The sequence below is a fragment of the Syngnathoides biaculeatus genome, chromosome 5 (genome assembly GCF_019802595.1).
Source record: "Syngnathoides biaculeatus isolate LvHL_M chromosome 5, ASM1980259v1, whole genome shotgun sequence".
NCBI lineage: Eukaryota > Metazoa > Chordata > Actinopteri > Syngnathiformes > Syngnathidae > Syngnathoides > Syngnathoides biaculeatus.
In genome coordinates this window covers 31,972,607-31,993,667 of record NC_084644.1, presented here as the reverse complement: position 1 = coordinate 31,993,667, position 21,061 = coordinate 31,972,607, and the positions used below count along the sequence as shown (strand labels likewise).

Sequence of the window (21,061 nt, the reverse complement as noted above, 5' to 3'; positions counted from 1 at the left end):
ACTCCCTTTATTATTATTACTTTTTTGACAAAATAATACTTCTGCAGTGCTTCGGAGTGAGGATCCAGTGTTTCCAGTTCAGCTTTTATGCTTATCAGAAGGCAATACTACATTTAGGAAACTACTTTAAGTGAAATAAGACACTAACACAGTCTGTAAACGGTTTATTATGTTGTTTCCTTACAGCATCCTCACCCTCAAAGCCCATCAGCCACGAGACAACATGACCGGAAAGGTAATGGATATGCCAATGGGAGCGCGGTTCATGCACAGCTGGGTGGGTGGGGTTGAAAGCTAAAGACGGGAGCATTAAAAACACAAGGGCAAGAGACAGATAATGTGATCGAGACACGGGATGGTAAAGGGTTCAAGTAAAGGCGTGATGGTCAGTCTTTACAGCTCGTTGCGGAAGTGTAAAGTGTGCACAGACGTTTTCAGTGCATGTCCCAACCTGCTCCAATCCTGTTCCTCAAGACTAGACTCACCCAAACACACACAAGGAGGGCATGACCGCATTGCACAAGTATGTTTAATTAAAAAAAAAAAAAATGGGGAGGACTAAGTACAGTGTTGATGGACCATCAGGAGATGTTTTTACATCTTGGCGTTGATGATTTCGACAAACTCGGGCTTGAGGGAAGCCCCGCCAACGAGGAAACCGTCCACATCCTTCTGGGAGCCCAGTTCCTTGCAGGTGGCGCCGGTCACGGAACCTAGAAGAAGAGGACATGGAAAGAGAAAGATGCAAGATGCTATTTGGAGGGCTTTTTTGTTATTTTGGTTTGTTTTTCCTTGTTGCACGACAGACCTCCGTAGATGATCCTCACAGAGTTGGCGACGGCCTCAGACACGTTGGTTTTGAGCCATGCCCTCAGCTTCTCATGAACCTCCTGAGCCTAGAATATTAGAACAAAGGAGACGCTTTAATGGTGTCCGACTGGCTGTGGTGGGAAGTAACTAAGGCCAGAAAAAAATGTTTGTTTTTTGTTGTTATATATTTTTTTAATTAATGGGCCGAATATTCATTTCTATTAATTTTTTTTCCCAACCAAACATTGGAATTAGCATAAAAAACGATCGGCCCCAAGAAATAACAAAGTACAAACAACTAATTACTGTATTGTAACATTTTTTTCCCCACAGGTATCATTATTTTAGAGGGGTTTTTTTTGGTTGTTTTTTTTTCAAAATGACTTTGTACTTTCTACCTTTGAAAACATAGCTGAGCTTTCTACTTCTTGCTTGGTAAAAAAATTGTATGGTTATTTTTTCCAACCTCCAAAACGATGAAAAACAAAAAGACTGTAAAAATGAAGAGAGATAAAATCAACAAATGAGATTTTGGAAACTTAAGACTGATAACACCAAGAACAGCGGCATGCAGGAACATGAATCAGTGACCATTGACTACAATGCCAACTGATTCAGCGACGCAAGCAATTCCCATTTATATCCTTATGTAAGACAATTATTTGTTGTCAGCTCCAAAGAACGAATTATGGTGAAATGGATATAGTACACTAACAGTATTTTTTTTTTTAAACCAGTCATCATCAGCTGCTTGGCCTTTCAGAATGGTGGCTCTGCCTTTGTAATGGAACAGTTTTGCTGTGCCACAGCGAGTTTGAAACACCCCCCCCCCTGTTCATTTTTAATTATTTTAAATATGCAGATTTTTATTGAAAATGTAGCTGGACAGTAAAGCCGACAGAACGAGTGTTAGTGGGAACTGGAGTCGAAACACTTGTAAGAACCTGTGAGTTGATGTTAGAAAAACTTGTGTTGTTGTTAGTGATCCCAGCACAAGTAACTACAGCCTATAGTGTGTCTATCAAATTTATGAGTGAATAAACACCAAATCACATGAGTGTTAGTCAACTATTGTACTGAGTTGATGAGGCGGCAGATCAAGGAAGGGTGAGCCCGGCCACCCCGACCCAGAAAAGGGGGCCGAGTCAGCAAGCCCGTCCAGTAAGGGGACTCAACCAGGTGGATCCCACTGACTCCCAGGACACTGGGAGGTCCTTACCTTAATGGAAGCGCCCCACCCGGTCCCAAAGGGAGGGGCACAGGCATCCCTCCCCCTTATATGTATAGGATATACATACATATAACCCCCCCCCACACACACACACACACGCATGACCTGTTCACTTGTTACTTTTGAACAACACCTTAGCATCGTAATGGGGAAATACCGTAATTCCCGGCCTACAGAGCGCACCTGGTTATAAGCCTCACCAAGTACATTTGTAAAGGAAATACCATTTGGTAAATACATATGCTGCAGCTGTGTAAAAGCTGCAAGTGCCCACATTAGCGCCACGCTAAAGCTAGCGCTAATGTTAACAGGGATGGTTAAAATAAAACTTACCAGTAAATAGCACTGAGACACGTCAGTAGCACAGCGCTAATGCTGCTGCACCACTTACAGGGCCGGTAAAAGTCCCTTCCTCACCACATATTATTCCACCAGTCTCATTTTTACCTTTTCCGCTCGAGTGCCCCCTGGTGGCCGTTAGAAAAAAATGCACAAATTAGCCACATCACTGCATAAAGGGTTGACAGCGTGTGAAAAAAGTCGCGGCTTGTAGGCCGGAAATTACAGTAGTCTAAAGTAGCTTTTTTTTTTAAACACATTCTAATTTTTTTAAATCTACATGTAGGATTTTGATGGCAAGTGATGACAAATGGTAGCCTTGTTTGTTCTTTTTTTGTCATTATTCTTGACAGTACTTATTAAATTATTAACAGTACTTATTTAGCACTTCCTTCTTCCTTTTGGAATTTAGGATACCTAAAAAGAAAAAGCGTAATGCGCAGTAAGCGTCACTTCTACGGTGCTCGTTCATAGGCTCGTTCGTAGGTCAGAAATTACGGTATGACTGACATCTTGAAAGTTAAGCCTTCTGTCTCTGAATGGAAATTGCAAACTCCATCTTTAAGTACAGAGTGTGCTTGTGATTGTGTTTTACTTTTTCTCCATAGCTTACCTGCTGGGGGGAGGCTGTCTTGCCGGTGCCGATGGCCCACACGGGCTCGTAAGCGAGCACCACCTTGCTCCAGTCCTTGACATTGTCTGGAACAAATAAGTAAATAAGTACGTTAAAAAAAAAAAAAAAACGTAAATTCAAACGACAACAAAAAATCTCTTCGCTTTAAAAAAAAAAAAAAATAAAATCGCTTAACCCAAAATGTCTGCCCGTTAATCAAACTACGCTGCAGTGAGTTCACTCCGACCCAGAAAATGCGCTAGATAGCAATGAATGGCTATCACTGTGAAGCCACATACAAAAACTACAGCAGCGAGATTTCAGATCTGACTCTTCGAAATTCTAACAATGGCGTATGTGCTTTTACGGGGGACCGCAATGAAGCAAACAACAGTTTCTGAAATCTGGAGTTTGCACTGTAACAAGAACAATGTACCTACTGACAATAAAAAGGTCGGTGTACTGCAGTTATTTATTTATACATATGATGCAATCAGCTTTATAGATTAAATCTTTTCAATGCAGCATCAGTGACTGACAGAAGCTCAACTGGGTTCTTAATCTTAAAAGGAAAAGAAAACTGGATGAGTATACGTAATGGATACATTTGGTAAACCCTTAAATTGTTTCCAGGTGTAAAGGACAGTAAAGGTGTAAAACACAATGTACAGTGGGAATATTATGAAAGTAATTAAAAAATAACAACATTAGCCCATAAAATAGGTAATGCACACACTCATGACAGGATCAACAGAAAGCAATCCAAGTTCACATTTAGTTTGAGTTTCCATAACTACAGGACTGTGCTTTTAAACATCATTGTAATGACTTTATAATTACCAATTGGCCAATGGTTTGCAGATTTCATTTATTGCAGTGGTTTTCTGGAACATAACCTGGAATAAATTTGGGTTTACCGTGTACAGTAAACCTTGGACAATCTCTGGACAAAGTACTTTTAAAGGCAAAAGTCTCACTTTAAAACTGGGTTGAAAAAGGATTAAAATGGATAAATAATATAAACACCGAACACGCTAAAAAGACCACTCACGCACTAAATTGTGGGAAAAAAAAACAAGAATCATACCTGCAATGACCTTGGTCTGACTAAAGACGACCTTTTCAGTGATGCCAGCCTCCCTCTCGTCCAGCTTCTCACCAATGCAGGCTATGACGCCGAGACCGTTCTCCAGCGCGTGGGCCGTCTTCTGCCCGATGAGCTGGTGAGACACGCCGGGATGTTTCATTCACCGGTCACGTGTGGTTTTACCATCTTTACAGGGAACGCGCGCTCACCTCGTCGCTCTCTCCGAAGACGTGGCGCCTCTCCGAGTGTCCCAGGATCACCCAGTGGACGCCGCAGTCCTTGATCATCGCAGGGCTGAAGTCATGTGCAAACCAAGGAAGCTTACTAAGTGGTACCTTTTGTGCTGTAAAAATCCCAGTGAGAGCAGGGGACATACCTGATCTCCCCAGTGAAAGCCCCCTTGGCGACTTTGTAGCAGTTCTGGGCGGCGACGCCGAACTTGGGGTCCAGTTTGGACCTGGCAAAGTCCAAGTAGATGGATGGGGCGCCGCACACTACCTCTGTAGAAACAAAGTGTACCTTTATATCCGTTTTTCCGACTGGTGGTCCTATTGGTACTTGACTTTGAGAAGTTGAATTTGTTCTGTGACCAATTCTATTACCGTATTTTCCGCACTATAAGGCGCACCTTTAATTTTCTCAAAAGCTGATGGTGCACCTTATAATCCAGTGCGTCTTATACATGGATCGATATAGAGCCTTTAGTGCAGCTCCAACTAATGGATGCATAACGTAACCCCAGCCTCTACTGTAGCGTCTATTCTATGCGCCTTATAATGTGGTGCGTCTTATATACGAAAAATGTTTTTGAACAGTGATTTCCAACCTTTATGGAGCCAAGGCACATATTTTACAATTGAAAAATCCCTCGGCACTCCAACAAAAGTAAATGTCACCAAAAATGGATAGATTAATTACTGTGTGTACTTCCTGCCATCTAATAGAAGAGGATTTTTTTGTTCTGTCTGTCCTTGTGGCTTACTGGCATAAACAGATGAATAAAGACACATTTCTTGGAAATAAACGTTTTTTTAGCAATTACATAAAATTGGATAACTTCCCACGGCACACCTGAAGGACGCTCACGGCACACTAATGTACCCCGGCACACTGTTTGGGAGTCACTGTTTTAGAATATGCCATTCATTGAAGGTGTGCCTTATAGTGCGGAAATTACGGTACTTTATTTTCATATCAAATGAATTTTCTCCAAAAATTATTAACAAAGGGACTTTATTAGATCCCATCAATGTTTTTGGGTGAGGAATGGTTGCTAACAACAACAGAATTAATATTCAAATTAGGCATTAAATGCATTAGAAATAAAATACCACCAATAATCCATAGTTCTGGTGTAAAGTGAGGTATTATCAAATATATATTTTCATTATTATAATTATACCCTAACCTGTAAATCAAAAACAAAAATCTGCAAAATAAATATTTATTTAAATGAAATACTAATATTCTAAAATAACTTTGAAAAAAAACCCACAGTAGACATAAAACATTCCTATTTTGTGCTGCGCCAGGAGAAAAAAAAACTTGTAAAGTGCAAACTAAGAGAATGGAGGACTTGAAAATTTTTTTCCCCCTTTAATTTGGTCATGCGTACATTTGGATGGTTACTAGTTGAAGGTGTGTCCCCCTCTTTGGCCAAAAAGGTGTAAAGCCCTTTGGGATACTTGAATCCTGCTTTGTGAAAGGTGCTATATACATTTATATCAACCAGAATATTCTTACTGTATAGCCATATCCATAAACACCGCCGTATAAAAGGTTTCCTTGAGAAGCCTTTTAGTGGTAGTTGATTCTATTTCTTCTTTGGACCAACATATTGAGTCACAAAAGTCCTTACGTGCGCCGCACAAAGACAATCTTAAGCCAGCATTTCTTAATCAGCAAACACTTGGTTCGTATCGGAGGCAGCACAGCTAACTCGGGTTGCTCAGAGTACAGTTGGCGTTCATATACCAGTATTCAATTTGTAACTGTAGCCTCCCGGGCCAGCTATATTAAAACACACCGTGTCACTAATGCCATGCTAAAGGTCAATTCTCGGCAGACCCATGCGCGTAAAGTTCAGCACGGCAAAAGGTCACCAACACGATCGCATTCTGTGGAGGTCATGTCTGGTTGATGGTAGAGAGCACGCTTCATCTGGCAATGGAAGGGGCGGCTGCATCGATGGGGCGAAGTGCAACAATTTTGTGTTTGTGCAGGGTGCCAAACGGGGGCTTTGAGTGAAACACACACACAACATTGGTGGAATACAAAAGCAGAGCTAACAGTGGATGTTGGCTTCCACAGACTCAGCATCTCCATTGTGCGAGGAACGCTGATAAAACATTGTAATGGACATTCCAAGCCTTCAGAAAAAAAGCGGGTCACTGCCAACTGTTGCCTAACATGTCATATGTGGGAAAACTGCACACAAAATCACTTCACGTGATCACTTGTTGAAATAAGCAACGTTTTTTTCTGCAACAGAATCGATCCATTTTTTTTTAATAAGATAGATGCAGCACTCAACGGAAACGCTCGTATCAGAGTGATTTGGAGGCCGCACGTTTAGAATCCCAGCGTCCGCGAACGCACCGCGCCCAACAGACTGAAAAGTGGACTACGTGCCCCCCCAATCGCAGTCCCTCCATTGACCGATTAACGTGACACCAAATCCCATTTAAACGTGCATTCACACGCAGTATTCATTCACAGAAAGGTGCAAAATGGAACTGTTTCATAGTTTATGTAGCTAAGCGATGTTTGAACGCTACAATGGCGCTATACTTACCGACATTGGGATCCACCTTGGCGGTGTTCATGGTCTGAATGAGCTCGCCGAGGCTCTTCTTGTCGCCGTTCATCTTCCAGTTTCCACCGACGAAGAATTTCCTGCTCATTTTGCCGTTGGGTGGTGTGCTCGCTGTCGAGTGAAACCGACCTGGGTCCTGCTTGACTTGGAGTGGAGAAGAGCGCGCGTCAGTGAGCGGTTCAGCCTATTTATAAAAAATGGACGCGCTCACCCCTCCTCTGCAGCAGCTACATTGGTTTGTGTCGGACCGCCCCTGAACGCGCCTCCATGTTTGTGGAAAGGGGAAGAGGAGAATGTCACGAGGCGTTCAGGGGCTTTGTGGAAAAACGGACAGACGTGAGCTTCCCGCAGATAAACCGCCTTTAGAATAATGAAAATCATGTCAACTCAGCATTTTTACGTAAATGGAAGTACAGATACTTCTATTAAAAAAACGGTACTGATTTAACTCTGAAATCAGGTAAAACTATAAAAATAATCAGACTTTTTTTTATAAAATGTGTTTGGAAAGACCAATGTTTGTTTCCAAATTAATTGTACATGCGACAAACGTGCACATCTCAAATATAAATCTTCCTTTTGGATAGACTGCTAGCGTTACCACTTTTGAGTGTCTTGTTGTCAGCCACAAGGGCACGCACATCATGCAGCGAAAGAGAACACCAGAAAGGTGGGGGAAAAAAAACCCGACTTGACAGCCAGCATACTGGGGCTGGAGGTGGCCGTGGCGGCTTTAGAGTGCCTTGTTGTTCGCAGTGAGTGCACGCACATCATGCAGAGAAAGATGCAAAAACAAGGAGGGGAAATTTTGATTTTAAAAAGTTTGACAGCTTACATCTGGACAGAGGCTTCGTGCAGGGGTGGTCACTTTAGAACGCCTGGTGTGGAAAAGCCCCGCGGTGACCCGGTCTGATATATCACAGCCACCGGAGGCTTTGATTGAATATTATTTAATTTGTAATATAGGATAGATGCTATTGCATACATTTAGCATTGCTGGTGAAAAAGTTCAAGGTATTTTTTTTTCTTTTGAAAAACATAAAAAGAATCCACATTCCAATAAGATTAACATTGATGTCCAGATTTAATGTGGGATATCCTCCATTGAAGTTTCGGTACTGTATATGGCGGTGTTACAGATTTGCAATGATGATTCGCTTTTAGTTGACCAGTCAGAGCTGTTTATTTCCTTAATATGGTTAAATGGTAAATTATACGACAGGTCTCTCCGTATTATACATGAACATTTAATCAAACTAAATTCTACTCAGGTTTTGATTAACATATGCCCAGTGACAGAGTCAACGTACAAAGTATAGACCTCTTCCTCAAATCCAAAACAATAACAACAAAGTAATATTTAAAAAAAAAAATCAGCGAAGGAAGTTGGTGGAAAAGTGACGTTTCGTATTTTGATTGGTCGAGGTGCATTTGTACCCGCCTTCTTTAAACCGATTGGTGGATTTGGAGACGACCTGATGATAATTAGTAAACATTTGTGTTTTGAACGGTGGTTATTCCACAGTGGGGACATAAAAAATGAAAATCTGAGTAAAACCGTGACCAAAACCCGTGTGTGTTACATATAAAGAATACCAGCGATGCTTGCAACCGAACGGAATATTTGCTCTTTAGATATTTATCTAGCAGGCTTCTCTTAAAGAGAAGCCCACTTCTTGTTGTCAATGATAAATCAAGTTTACATTTGAACTAAGCCGACGATATCGACGACGGTTGTCTTCAATTTGATTGGCCGAGGCGCTGTTGTACTCCGCCATCTTTAGAACCGATTGGTGGATTTTGAGAGGACCTTCGCATAATTAGTAGAAATCTACGTTTTAAACGCAAGTCTTCCAAAATGTCGATTCACGTATTCGTTTCTTTTAGCTATGCGTGGATCTTCCACAGTTGGGAGGAAAAAAATACACCTAAACAGGAAGAAATCTGAGGGAAACCGTAACCAAAAACGATGGGTGTTTTCTGCTAAGAGTACCACCGACGCACTGTCCGGCACGGAATATTTGCTCTTTAGATATTTGTCCAGCAGGTTTCTCTTAAAGAGAAGCCCCCTCAATGTTGTCAATGAAAATCATCGTTGATGCAGAGTGCGCTGTCGATCGTGACGCCAAATGCATCCAACGCCTACGTCATATCGGTAGACAACTCATTGGAGAGAGTTCGCCATTATATGCGGACGTGATATGTGTTGTTAGATTCTATGATCCCACAATGAGGTTACCGAAGTAGTTTAACCCTTTGCAGGAGCGCATCCTTATTCTATTGAAGACCAATTCAATTGTTTGTTGTGCTAATGTCATTTTCAATCTTCTTTCCAATGTAATTTTATATTCTAACCACATTGTGGCGCGCTTGGTCCATTCAGGTTATTTTTGTTTTATAAGTGCACGATATTACTATACTGTAGTTTACATTTTTTGGGGGGGGGAAAAAATTGGTTAGGTAGCTACCAAAACTGCATATCGCAAAAAGTGTGATGAATCATTGTCGTGAGTAAATCATTAATATTCATACAAACTGATTGGCTGGTGACGATGAGCTCTTTTTCCTCATCCAATCAGGTACCGGTGCCTTAATTAATATTCATGAGCTCCACGACGTTGTCCAGACTGCCTCAGCGTCTCGACGAAGGAGGAGTTGTGGAGTATGGTCCACCTTTGAGGCGAAGGAGGGGCCCGAACCAAGGCGGGTTCCCTCGTAACCTTGTCTATTGTATACGTGTGCGAGCGGGTGCGTTAAGTGTGTAAGCGTGTGAGTGTGTGCCGCGAGTCAGTGAACCGTCGCGTGGAGACCTTCCGCCCACAGTAAAGATGGCGGCTCCCTGGCTGGAGAATCTATCGGAGTCTCTGGGTTCTCCGGAGCCTGCTGTTCGGTTAATATTGTCCATTTTAGTTGGTAAGTTGTCATTATGCGAAGACGGGTTGACACAAACGCTAGAGAAGAGAGCGTTTAGTGGTTTGCTGTAATGGTGTTGTTGCGTGGAACTGTGACCACAGCATCTACCACGTACTGTTGTGACAGCTCCAAGCTGAGTTTACACTCTACATACTCGTCAGCTCTGTTATATATTATGCTTGTCACACCTCCCTCTTCCATAAGTATTTTTATAATCATGTCAAACCGTGGGGGGAGGAGAAGGCAAGGTCGTATGCCAACTGTTTTTGCATTGAAATCAACAGCACCGATGCTAACAAACAACTACTTTGAGTGGTTATCAATACATGTCATCACCCTAATGTTTAGTCCCTTAGAAGACTGGGGTCAACGATAGTTTGAAATCAAGGGGTCGAAATCATAATCGTTTTGTGTCATGCTGTGTGTTAGGCCTCTTAAAATCATTAAAGGCTGCACGGTCGAAATAGCTTCCAAACTTAACATTGTGTTATGTTCAGTTTTGTTATTGTTTTTGTTTTCAGTTCACGAATTAGCATTCATTCCAACAGAAACACTCACATGAAACATCAAATGAAACTATGAATGTCAGGACATGTGTTCATGTGTGTGAGAACTTTGCCCTGACACACGTCACCACTTTTGTCTCGCTAAATGGCAGCAACACGATGGCTCGACACTAAATCTGATAGTGTTTGAATGTTCCCTGTCCTTGTGTGTTGCTTAATGGGTCTTGCATAAGCTTGTGGTTATGAGGCAAAACACCCATACACTGCCCCCCTTTTAAAGGCTGTAATGGGAAAAGGTGGGGCTAGGCAATGAATGAATAACATTGGTTAATTTCACTGCATTTGCCAGGATGCCTTTTTTTTTTTTGTAGACGCTTCAGCAGTTCGCAGCACATTCTTGCTCTGTGCACTGCTTACACTAACAACACTGCTGTGAACAGAGAGGAGCTAGTTTGAGCCAGTGTTGCCTAAATTTCTGATTTGGTCACAATCTCAATTTTGCTGACACCTGTAGCGACTATTGAGAAAAAAAAAGGAGTCAGTACTATTTGTGACTTACAATTGGCGCCAAGACACAGACAGACAAGACATTTCTGAGTCAGTCGTGCTCAACATGATCAAAGCAAGCCTTTATGTGTCACACAAACTGATTGATCTAAATGTTGGAAATGTTTGATCTGAAATATGTGCTGTCAAAATGTCAATATTTTTCGGAGGTCTACATGCCTCATCTGTACAAATACTCTGCATGAGAAGAGAAGCTTTTAAAGTTAAAAGCTTTTTTGGAATCAGTTTAAATAATGTCATTTCACATTTTAAATATTGTAATTGCCATTTGCTTTATCTGCAAACAAATGTGATCAAATTCATCAAAATTGGAAATCAGATTTTTGTGCAGGAAAAAAAGATTTTACTTTATAGTCATATCAACCAGCCAAGGGAAAATCTCATCACCATTCGTGTTCAAAATCCGAGAAGTAGGTAAATATCATGGAAGTATGGACTCTGTCAGCTGTTTTGGAAAAAGTTAGCAGATCACAGTTATCAGTTGATGATCAAAAAATAAAGTGCTGCCTGGAATGTAGAGTTTTCAGGAAAAAATATTCCTTTTTGTATTCCCCCCCCCCACCTAAAACAAGGATTGTTGTAAGAGAAAGGAAAAACATTTGAAAATAAGATAACCAAGTAATTTTTCCCACCTTTACAACAACTGAATTGGGACAAAAATTTGGTATCACAGTATGTCACTTTGTTATATCCATATAGATGTATGCCATTTTGTTATATGTGTTTTGATACAGTAAAAGTGTGCATTCCTCAAAACAAGTTAAAAGACTTCCTTTTAGCAACGGATAAATGGTGGAATCCTACAGCAGGAGACTGAAACAAAGGACTTTAAACCTCTACCATGTCTTTTATCTTACAAAGGAGTCTTCAAGCGGATACCTGATATTTAGGCTTTGTTTGTGTTAAGATATATTGCATCATATTTGTATAAATACAATGAATGACATATGTGTTTAACTTTTAACCGCATATAATGGATTGATTCAAGTGTAAACTACAGTATCAATGGCACTCCTAGTTCAAGTTAAGCCGCTTATCTAGTAAATCAGGTTAAATCATGCTGATAACATGAAGAAGTGATAACATGAAGTAGTACATGAAGTACCTCACGCTTGGAACGAAAGAATCTTGGCTGAGCTCCTTTAGCAGATGCATAAAACTATATTTAGCTCCCCTTTATGATCTTTTTTTACACTGGATCTCTTTTCTGTCTGACCTTTTCATTTGAAGAGGATTGCCTCTTAAAGAGAGACAATTTGTGTTGGTCCTTTTGAAACTGTCATTGTCATTTTGTAGCTGCTAGTATTCATTTCCTCTTGTGTCTCTCTCCTGTAGGTTATCCCTTTGCGGTGATCTACCGGCGTTTCTTGTTCCACCAGCCCGCCACTGTTATCCACTTGTTCCACACCTTCTCTGGATTGGCCCTCGCCACGTTTAACTTTGGTGAGATGAAAAGCACAAGGCAAGGTTTACCTATAGCCTATCTGGTGATCGTGTGAATAATAAATCAAATATTATTACAACAAAAATAATTTCAAAAAAAGTTCGTTTCTTTCGGCTTCTCCCGTCAGGGGTCGCCACAGCGTGTCATCTCAGATGAAACGCTCATATTTCTTTGATATAGTTTTTACGCTGGATGCCCTTCCTGACGCAACCCCTCAGGGGGAGTGGAGGCCCCAGTGAGATACGAACTCACAACCCCTGGTTTACCAAACAAACAGTCTACCCACAGAGCGCCGAAGGCCTCCCAACAAAAATAATAAAAGACCACGTAAATAAATAAATAAACGGGTATTACAAAGTGTAATTAAGCCGAATGTCATGATACTAGACTAAGAAGTTCAACCATAATTGTTCAGCAGTGTGGAGTCAAGTCACCTGACTTGGACCCGAGTCATAAATTTAATCACTTTACAGTCAGTCACATTTGGAAAAATACACGGGTGTGGTCCACCAGTCATGCCCGCAGATATAAAGTTACGGGTGTGGTCCACCAGTCATGCCCGCAGATAAAAAGTTGCAGGTGTGTGTTCTGTTTGTAATTATGAATGTACCTCTTTAAGAGCGGAGGGGGGCGGTGTCAGGTAAACTAGGAAGTAGAAGTAGGCTGAGCAGCAACTTGTTCAAGACCGTGTGCTTCTGTGTTTAAAAGAAAAAAAAAAAAGACGCCATGCTGTGGTTCACTGCGCTGGATCGTTTTTCATTGATGATGGGTGTGTGTGCGACAAGTGCGCAATTGCGCAGTGGCGCAGCTTAGAGGGAACATCGGTCAAGACTGCTCAATATATTTCAATATCTATGTATTTCTACTCGTAACAAATATTAAACATGTGATTTTTCGTGATCGACTGCAGATTTGCGAGTGCAATGGCGCGCGGACGCATACGTGCCTGTGAAATCACAGTGACTGACTTTAGATATGATAGTATATTTAAAGACTTGCAGCTGAACTTGGACTTGAAGCGTAATGACTCTTGACTTCACTTGCACTGGAACCCATTCATTTGAAACGACTTGCTACCTTGACCAAAGCATCGTAGTTTTGTGTTCCTTTGACTGCATGTGTATAATAGAGGTTTTCTTCATGAAAATATGATGAATAATTTCAAAATGTTGAGTGTCTTAAAGGTTATCTATCGGACAAAAGTCCGACAGCATATTACTCTCTAGTCCTTTAACCTTATCTTTTACTTTTAGGGGTACGTTATGGCAGAGAAATTGACCAAGAGCCAATTCTTTCACACAAAATCAATTGTAGTGGTTTCATGAAAAAAACAGGGGGGAAAAATGTACAGCATAAATTAACAGTAAGTGTGACAGCTGAGTTGGGGCGGCATTCCAAGAACCACTGCTAAAATACACGGAAACCACAAGAAGAGTTAATGCAGGACATTATTTTAGTTATTTCAACAAAGAAAAGTCAAGATTGAATTGTGGGAATCGTGTCACATTTGCTTGTTTTTGTTAGCATTTGTAGCTAACTTTGTGAGCGATCACAAAAATAGTTACACGGCAGGGCAGCCATGTGCTGTCTGGGTTTCCCGGTCCTTATCGTCTGGATTAGTAATTTTGGTGTCCTCAACAACCAGATTTCTTTCCTTTTTAAATTCACTTAATTTATCAGTCGATCAGCTCACAGCTAGTATGTATTCTATTCTTTTTGTCATTTTCTTCACCTCTTTTTGAGGTAATATTTTACAAAATGTCACCTTGTGTTCTGATTGAAATACCAGAGTTGAATGTAATTGTACCTTTAAGAAATGCCAAGTTTAAACTGAAATCTATTTATATTTTTGTGCAATTGTCTCACTGGAATTGTTTGAGACAAGAAAATTGGGGTTCCCACTTTATAATTTAACAAAAATACTGTTGATTAGCCAAAAGAGGAAACCACTAGCGCGTTCATTTCATCCATCCATTTTCCAAACTGCTTCTCCTCACAAGGATCCTGGGAGAAGTGAACTAAGCAGCAAGATCCTCCTCGGAGGTCCTTAGTGCCACTAAGCATGCTGGGAGCATGTAAATTGCATTTAAAGTGAATGTTTTGTGTCATTTATTTCATGAGTCATTCTTTTGTTTTATTATTTGCTAGTTATGCTATTCGATTTGCTGTGGTGTGATAATTTTAGACACTGTGAGTGTGTACAACATCGTCAGTAATTACCTGCCTACACAGGCAGTGTGTGGGGTAATATAAGCTTCTTCTGCGCCTTACAATGTGGTGCTATTTCAAAGAGAATTTAAGACCTCTGCAATCGTGAAAATATGATAAATAAATAAAAAAGTTGGGAGAGCAAAATGTACAAATATGCAGGGCAAGGGCACACTTTATTTTTTTTCATTCACACAAGAATTTTGTTCATTTTAATGAGATTTGAGTTAAGTCCAAAAGTTATTAACGTACGTTTTTGTTTCCCCACTTATTCATCGTCATCGGGCTCTGTTTTCCACTCTAGCTTTTATGTTCAGCTCCATTAGTTGTCCAGAAGATAATAACAGCAATTTTGTGCCATATTTTCTCAAATGGGATCTAATTGAGAACAACGTTAAGTCGTATTTTCCTGGAGGATTTCTCTTGAGTGCTCAAAGTGCATCAGCTAACCCTTTTGACTTTTTATAATTGACTTCATACTTTGTTAGCTCAAGGCTAACAAAAGTGTCATGTGACATACTGTATCTGTATTTGCCAATGTACTGTTCTTTACGTAACGACTGTATTCATAGTAGGCCTAATTAACTAACTAATTAAGTATCTGCTCAATCCCACTAACAGCCCACCCAAAAATATGATAATTTTTTCCAACATATAAAATATGTAGTGACAGGAGGCACAAATCAAATTCTGACAGTATTAACGCACTAGATAAGCAAATGTGTGCATGAGACACAACTTTATCACGGCTTGTGTCACTTCAGCAGATTTTCAAATCAATTTCTGACGCCTGTCTTGAGAATATCTCTGAGCTCATGAGGTTGTTTTTTTTTTTTTTTTTTTTTTCTATTTAGGTGTGATATTTGGGATTAACATTTCCGCAGGCTGATGTTGCAGGTTTTCTTAGCAGTGGCTCACCACCTAAGGCCCCATCCTATTTGCATGCAAAGAGTCTCGGTTGAGAGCAAGTTTTTTTCTTTTTTTTAAACGAATTCTGTTGTTTATGAAAAAAATAACCTCCAGTAACCCGTTCATGGATAAACTCGCAAGTGAAGGCAATCGAGCAAAAATAAAATGCCATTTTGCAAGTGTAAATTTGAGGGATGTAACAGTAATACTAATGTAATGTTTCCTGAATGGATTTCAAGCATCTTTATGAGTCATTTGGTTTTGTTGAATCTTCTCTCCATTCATGGGAGTCATGTTTCTATATACTGTAGCTGGCATTCATTTTCTCACATCTTAACAGATGCAACACATTACTAACGCCATTTTTTTTTTTTTTGCACTTATCCATTACCTAAGAGAAAAATCTTTCCTAATACGATGTTTGTGCGATATAGTGGAGCCTTCAAAGGCGACCAAATTCTGTTTTATTATTTGCTGGTTGCATTGATTTGTTAAAAAATGTTTTCATTTGGAATCAATTATAAAAGAATCTTACAATACTGTTATTTCCTGTACGGACGCTGTTTTCATTCATGTGTACTGTTTAATATAAGAATGTACTCATTTTGAGAGTTCTATGAAGACCTATTTTTTATTATACCAAAGGCCACTGTGACACAGGGCCAGGTTAGGTTTAAAAAAAAAAAAACACGGCAAGCAAGACAGTTAAAATCCATCCATCCATCCATTTTCTGAGCCACTTATCCTCACGAGGGTTGCGAGAGTACTGGAGCCAATCCCAGCTGCTGTCAGGCAGGAGGCTGGGTACACCCTGAACGGGTTGCCAGCATATCGCAGGGGACATGCAGACAGACAACAGTCACACTCAGAGCAATTTAGTGTCTCCAATTAATGCATGATTTTGCGATGTGGGAGGAAACCGGAATGGCCGGAGAAAACCCACGCAGGCACAGGGGGAGCATGCAAACTCCACATAGGTGGGGCCAGGATTTGAACACCGGTCCTTAGAACTGTGAGACCAACACTATACAGCTACGGGACCGTGCCGCCAACAGTTAAAATGTGTATGTAAATTATACAAAGTACTTTGTTTTAATTGCCGGCTCTCAAACATTACACCAAGTAAAAGCGATACTTTGCTTCCAAAGTACCACTGTCATGGCCAACATCCAACTACAGCAATGTAGGGTTCATTTTAAAGAAAAAAAACAGTGAAGGTTTTACTCCTAATGTAATAATGTGTATTAAAAATAGCTGTAAGCAACTATCATTTTGAACAGTCTGAAATGAACACCATCTTCAAATATAGGAAAACTAACAACTATGTCCATGTCCGTTTTCCAAGGGACTTATCCTCACAAGGGTTGTGGGAGTGCCGGAGCCTATCCCAGCTAACATCTGTGAAAGCCCGACTACACCCTGAAAAGGTCACCAGTCAGTTATAGGGCACAGACCGACACCATCACTGAGTGGGAATCGATCCCATGCTGCCCACACCAACCATACTTAAATAATGATTCAGTTAAAATGTATTGCACATAAGTTAAATAAAAAAATGGTACCAATACCTAAACAAATAGTTTTAAAAGACTGAATGCAAATGTATATATTGCCCATTAAAACTAAATACAACAGAACTTTACTCAAATACTGTATACTGTGCTGGGTTGAAAAAGAAATAGGTCACTGTATAAATGCACAATTTGAATGTTTTGAAATCCCGTTTCAAATAACCAATTTCCGGGAAAAATAGCCAACCTTTTACAACAATTATTACAGGACTCTTGATAATGAAAATGCTTAGTTGGCCAGATTAAAGAATGAAGCGGGCCGCGGTTTGCTGATCTCTGGGTTACATTGTGCTGACCAGCGGGGACAAAGATGTGTGTACCGACCGAAGTGATGATAGTGTGGCAAATTTGACAGACAGTCGACAGGGCAGACAGGAGTTGCTTTAGGGATTTATCTCAGCTCCCTTTTTTTTCCCCTGCATATCCCCCCATTCTTATCAGTTAGGACAGGGATCTATCTAGTGCTTGCATTGCTAGATAATCACTGACCCACAATATGTTCCTGTTTGAGGGCTATCGTCACGTGCTTCCTCTTTGCCACCCACAGTGGCTTTCTGTGTTTGCGTCACAGGAAAAAAAAAAAAGTACAAAAATGTAGAGGAATAAAAAGACTGAAATTTTCCTATTGTATCAATTGCACTTCCTGGAAGGATGAATTGACTTTGTCACTAGTGTTAACATCAATCCTTTCTTTCTTTTTATCCCTTATTTTTTGTGGCTGCACTTTGGAACTCATAGCAGGTCTGTTATTCAATATTGTATCCTTGTTTACGTCTTGAAAGCTTGTTGCACCGATAAAGTGTGTCCACTGCTATACTGATAGGTCCGCATCCATGTCTAGTAGAAGTAAGTAAAATATATTGAATTGAGCAGGTGTAATTTCGGCTTGCTGTTTTTGTTCCAACAGGTTCCCAGATCTATCACTCGGCAGTATGCGTCCTTGTCCAATTCCTGATGCTGAGGCTCATGGGAAGGACAGTAACAGCCATCCTGAGCAGCTTCACCTTTCAAATGGTGAGGCATCCTTATGTAGCCTTGTCTTGTGTGTGTTTTTTTTTTTAAAACACGCACCCTTCATACATCTATTCTGCCCTCTGTCTGTCTGACACTTTCCATCATTAATTTGATGTATAGATACTTACTCCAGTACTTAAAAAGTACTCAAAAGTGTACAGCCTAAAAGGCATCACATCAATAAATGCGTGACCATTCTGTGGGGTAATTAAAGAGTAGTTGCTTTATTTTATAATCTATATGGAATGTAACCATAGCAATGGAAATGGGATTACTGTATTTAGTATTATTGTAAATTACTAATGTGTCCAGTTTGAACATTAATACAGCACTTATCTTAATATAGGACTATTAAATAATAATACTTAAAGATCAAGAGTCATCCCTATAAACATTCTAAAATAGGTATTGAAATACATATAAGATTATTCACTTCAATGTCTACACGAAAAAATAAATGTGAGCGGAGAGCGCGTCATCCATGCGCAAAGTTTCCGAAGTCTCATTCGACATCCAAGTGGTCGCCATATTGGCTGTATCTCCTGTCTGTGATGTCACCCCAGACATTCGCCATTGAAAAGACGCTGTGGCCACTACTATGGGACACACCCCTTCAGACACGGAAGCTCTTTTCGAAGAAGAGAACATCTCATAATCAAGTGAAGTGTCTGGGGCTATATTACCCTATTGTTTCGAGCCATATTTAGATGATATGCGGATTACATCTAACAACAGACTCCCAGACAGTATGTATGAGCCAGCCCAGTTGAAACCGTGCTCGTCCGCGAGGCACGGCTTGGCCGGCAGCTTATCCGTCCATCTACTATGAGACACGGAAGCTCTTTTCAAAGAAGAGAACATCTCACAATCGAGTGAAGTGTCCAGGGAATTATTAACCTATTGTTGCGAGCCATATTTAGATGATATGCGGATCACTTCTAACTAACACCAGACTCCCAGACAGTATGAGACAGCCTGGCCAAAGCCATGCTCGTCTGCGAGGCACAACGTGGCAGCCTTCGCCAGCGAGCTCGACGCGGAAGCCGTCCGACGCGCACATCAACACATTTAGCACCCCTGTCATACGTACGCTGATCTTTTGTTACGTTACAAGAGACGGGTTACATGGTCCCCCCCCAATTTATTAATTGGAACCCCAAAGCTCTTGTCCTTTGCACCCGTGCAATCCATTTTTCATGACAAACCGGGTCTCTTGGAAACTTATGAAGAGTAAATCCATCCTCCCGAATGTTCGAGCAATATCCAGCAATGCAACAAGCCGGCATTTTGGCTAACACGAAGGAACAACGAGCTATCTTCCTGCAGGTAAAATTAATAGAAACAAACGAGCCCGCGTGAGCGCGCTACTGTCTCCAACGTCACTTCTGGCTTCTTGTCGAAAACAAATCCCTCGAGAGGATTTTCATGGTGGAAGTTACAAAAAGCCATGTACGTCAAAATCATGTTTTGTGGTAGGGAAAAAAATATATGCGTCCATACTGCTGTTTTTTCATTAAAAGTCAAGTGTCGTCAAATGGATGATATTTGGTATATTAGTAATTAAAAACCCACAGCCAATATGATCCCATGTGTTTTTTCACCACAAAACATGATTTTGACGTATACAGCTTTTTGTAACTCCCGCCATGAAAATCCTCTCAGGGATTTGTTTTCAAGAAGAAGCAGGAAGTGACATAAAGGACAGCGGCGCCCCCTCGTGGACTCGTTTGTTTCCATTAGTTTTACCTGCGGGAAGGTAGGTCGTTGTTCCTTCGTGTTAGCCAAAATGCCGGCTCATTGCATTGCTGAACAATGCTTGAACACTCGGGAGAATGGAATTACCCTTCATAAGTTTGAAAGAGACCCAGTTTGTTGTGAAAAATGGCTTGCATGGGTGCAGAGGACGAGAGCTTCGTGGGTTCCAAATAACAGGTAGGTGTGTATACAGCTAAAAAAAAAAATTGTTTGGGGCGGACCACGTAATCGGTCTCTCTCATAACGTAGCAAAAGATCCGCGTAGGAAATGTTGATGTGTGCATACAGCTACTAAATAAAATAATAGTTTGGGGCGGACCACGTAATCGGTCTCTCTCATAACGTAGCAAAAGATCCGCGTAGGAAATGTTGATGTGTGCATACAGCTACTAAATAAAATAATAGTTTGGGGCGGACCACGTAATCGGTCTCTCTCATAACGTAACAAAAGATCCGCTTATGAAATGTGTCGATGTGCGCGTATCCCAGCCAACATTGTCTCACTCAGCCTCGTCTCGATAGTGTTCATTGCGTACTGCGGCGACTTTGAACATATCCCTAAAAGCAGCATAGCTCGGCTCCACCTCCTCCTTATACACCACAGTGCTGAAACTCACACCGGCTGAGGCGTAGCATTCGGCGGTCACAGCTTCTGTGAAGGCTGCGCGTCGGGCTTTGCGACGGGGGCGGCTCTGAAGAACCCAGCTGACAATGCCTTACTCAGTCACATGCGCGCATAAAGCGCCCCGGCTCGACTGCGAGCACTCCCCTAAAGCAGTACCGTTCGGGTCTATCATAAGCCACACCGGCTGGCTGCGATGAGCCGCGATGGCTCATCTCCCTCGCAGGAGTAGATCGGATATCATCTGAATATGCTTCGAAACAATAGTGTAATATTGCCCTGAGGGCTCGAAACAATAGTGTAATATTGCCCCTTCACTTGGTTGTGTGGTTTTGTCCTTTTCGAAAAGAGCTTCGGTGTCCGAAGGGACGTCAGAAAAATCCGAATCTCTCTGTTGTTTGGCTTTCGTAGTAGCAGGCACTGCGCGTTTTCAATGGCGGAAGTGACGATGACGCTAAGGACAGAGGACGCGACTAATATGGCGACCACTTGGATGTCGAGGGACTCTCAATTGCGCATCTTTGTGCATGGATGACGCGCTCACCGCTCACTTTTTTTTTTCGTATAGACATTGAAGTGAATACTGTTATGTATTTTTCATTACAATATCTATTTTAGAATGTTTATAGGGATGACAGTCCCACTTTAATAACATAC

At 41.1% G+C, this 21,061-nt stretch overlaps 2 protein-coding genes and 2 non-coding genes across 5 annotated transcripts in view; 3 read left to right on the top strand and 1 right to left on the bottom strand.

Moving 5' to 3' along the window:
- Positions 1 to 151: 151 nt before the first annotated feature.
- On the bottom strand, positions 152 to 7,209 carry tpi1b (triosephosphate isomerase 1b). 2 transcript variants are annotated; one of them, XM_061819839.1, is made up of 8 exons: positions 7,107 to 7,209; positions 6,875 to 7,039; positions 4,457 to 4,580; positions 4,290 to 4,374; positions 4,081 to 4,213; positions 2,994 to 3,079; positions 809 to 896; positions 152 to 713 (listed from the first exon to the last, which is right to left on the bottom strand). In XM_061819839.1, the coding sequence occupies exons 2-8, from the start codon at positions 6,981 to 6,983 to the stop codon at positions 595 to 597; spliced, it is 744 nt and encodes a 247-aa protein (XP_061675823.1). In that variant the 5' UTR covers positions 6,984 to 7,039; positions 7,107 to 7,209; the 3' UTR covers positions 152 to 594. The 2 variants fall into 2 exon arrangements, with proteins under 2 accessions (XP_061675823.1, XP_061675822.1); XM_061819838.1 differs by lacking the exon at positions 7,107 to 7,209 and having other exon boundaries at positions 6,875 to 7,099.
- A 1,304-nt stretch (positions 7,210 to 8,513) lies between these two features.
- Positions 8,514 to 8,568, top strand: LOC133501545 (U7 small nuclear RNA). Its single transcript, XR_009795219.1, has one exon. It is a non-coding gene; the product is annotated as a U7 small nuclear RNA (small nuclear RNA).
- Positions 8,569 to 8,910: 342 nt separating this feature from the next.
- LOC133501544 (U7 small nuclear RNA) lies at positions 8,911 to 8,965 on the top strand. Its single transcript, XR_009795218.1, has one exon. It is a non-coding gene; the product is annotated as a U7 small nuclear RNA (small nuclear RNA).
- A 543-nt stretch (positions 8,966 to 9,508) lies between these two features.
- lpcat3 (lysophosphatidylcholine acyltransferase 3) overlaps positions 9,509 to 21,061 on the top strand; it is a 30,587-nt gene continuing 19,034 nt past the window's right edge. The window contains exons 1-3 of the mRNA XM_061819782.1: positions 9,509 to 9,808; positions 12,217 to 12,324; positions 17,921 to 18,027. Of these exons, the coding sequence (XP_061675766.1) occupies positions 9,724 to 9,808; positions 12,217 to 12,324; positions 17,921 to 18,027 (300 nt within the window). The 5' untranslated portion in view covers positions 9,509 to 9,723. The remainder of the gene's footprint in view (positions 9,809 to 12,216; positions 12,325 to 17,920; positions 18,028 to 21,061) is intronic.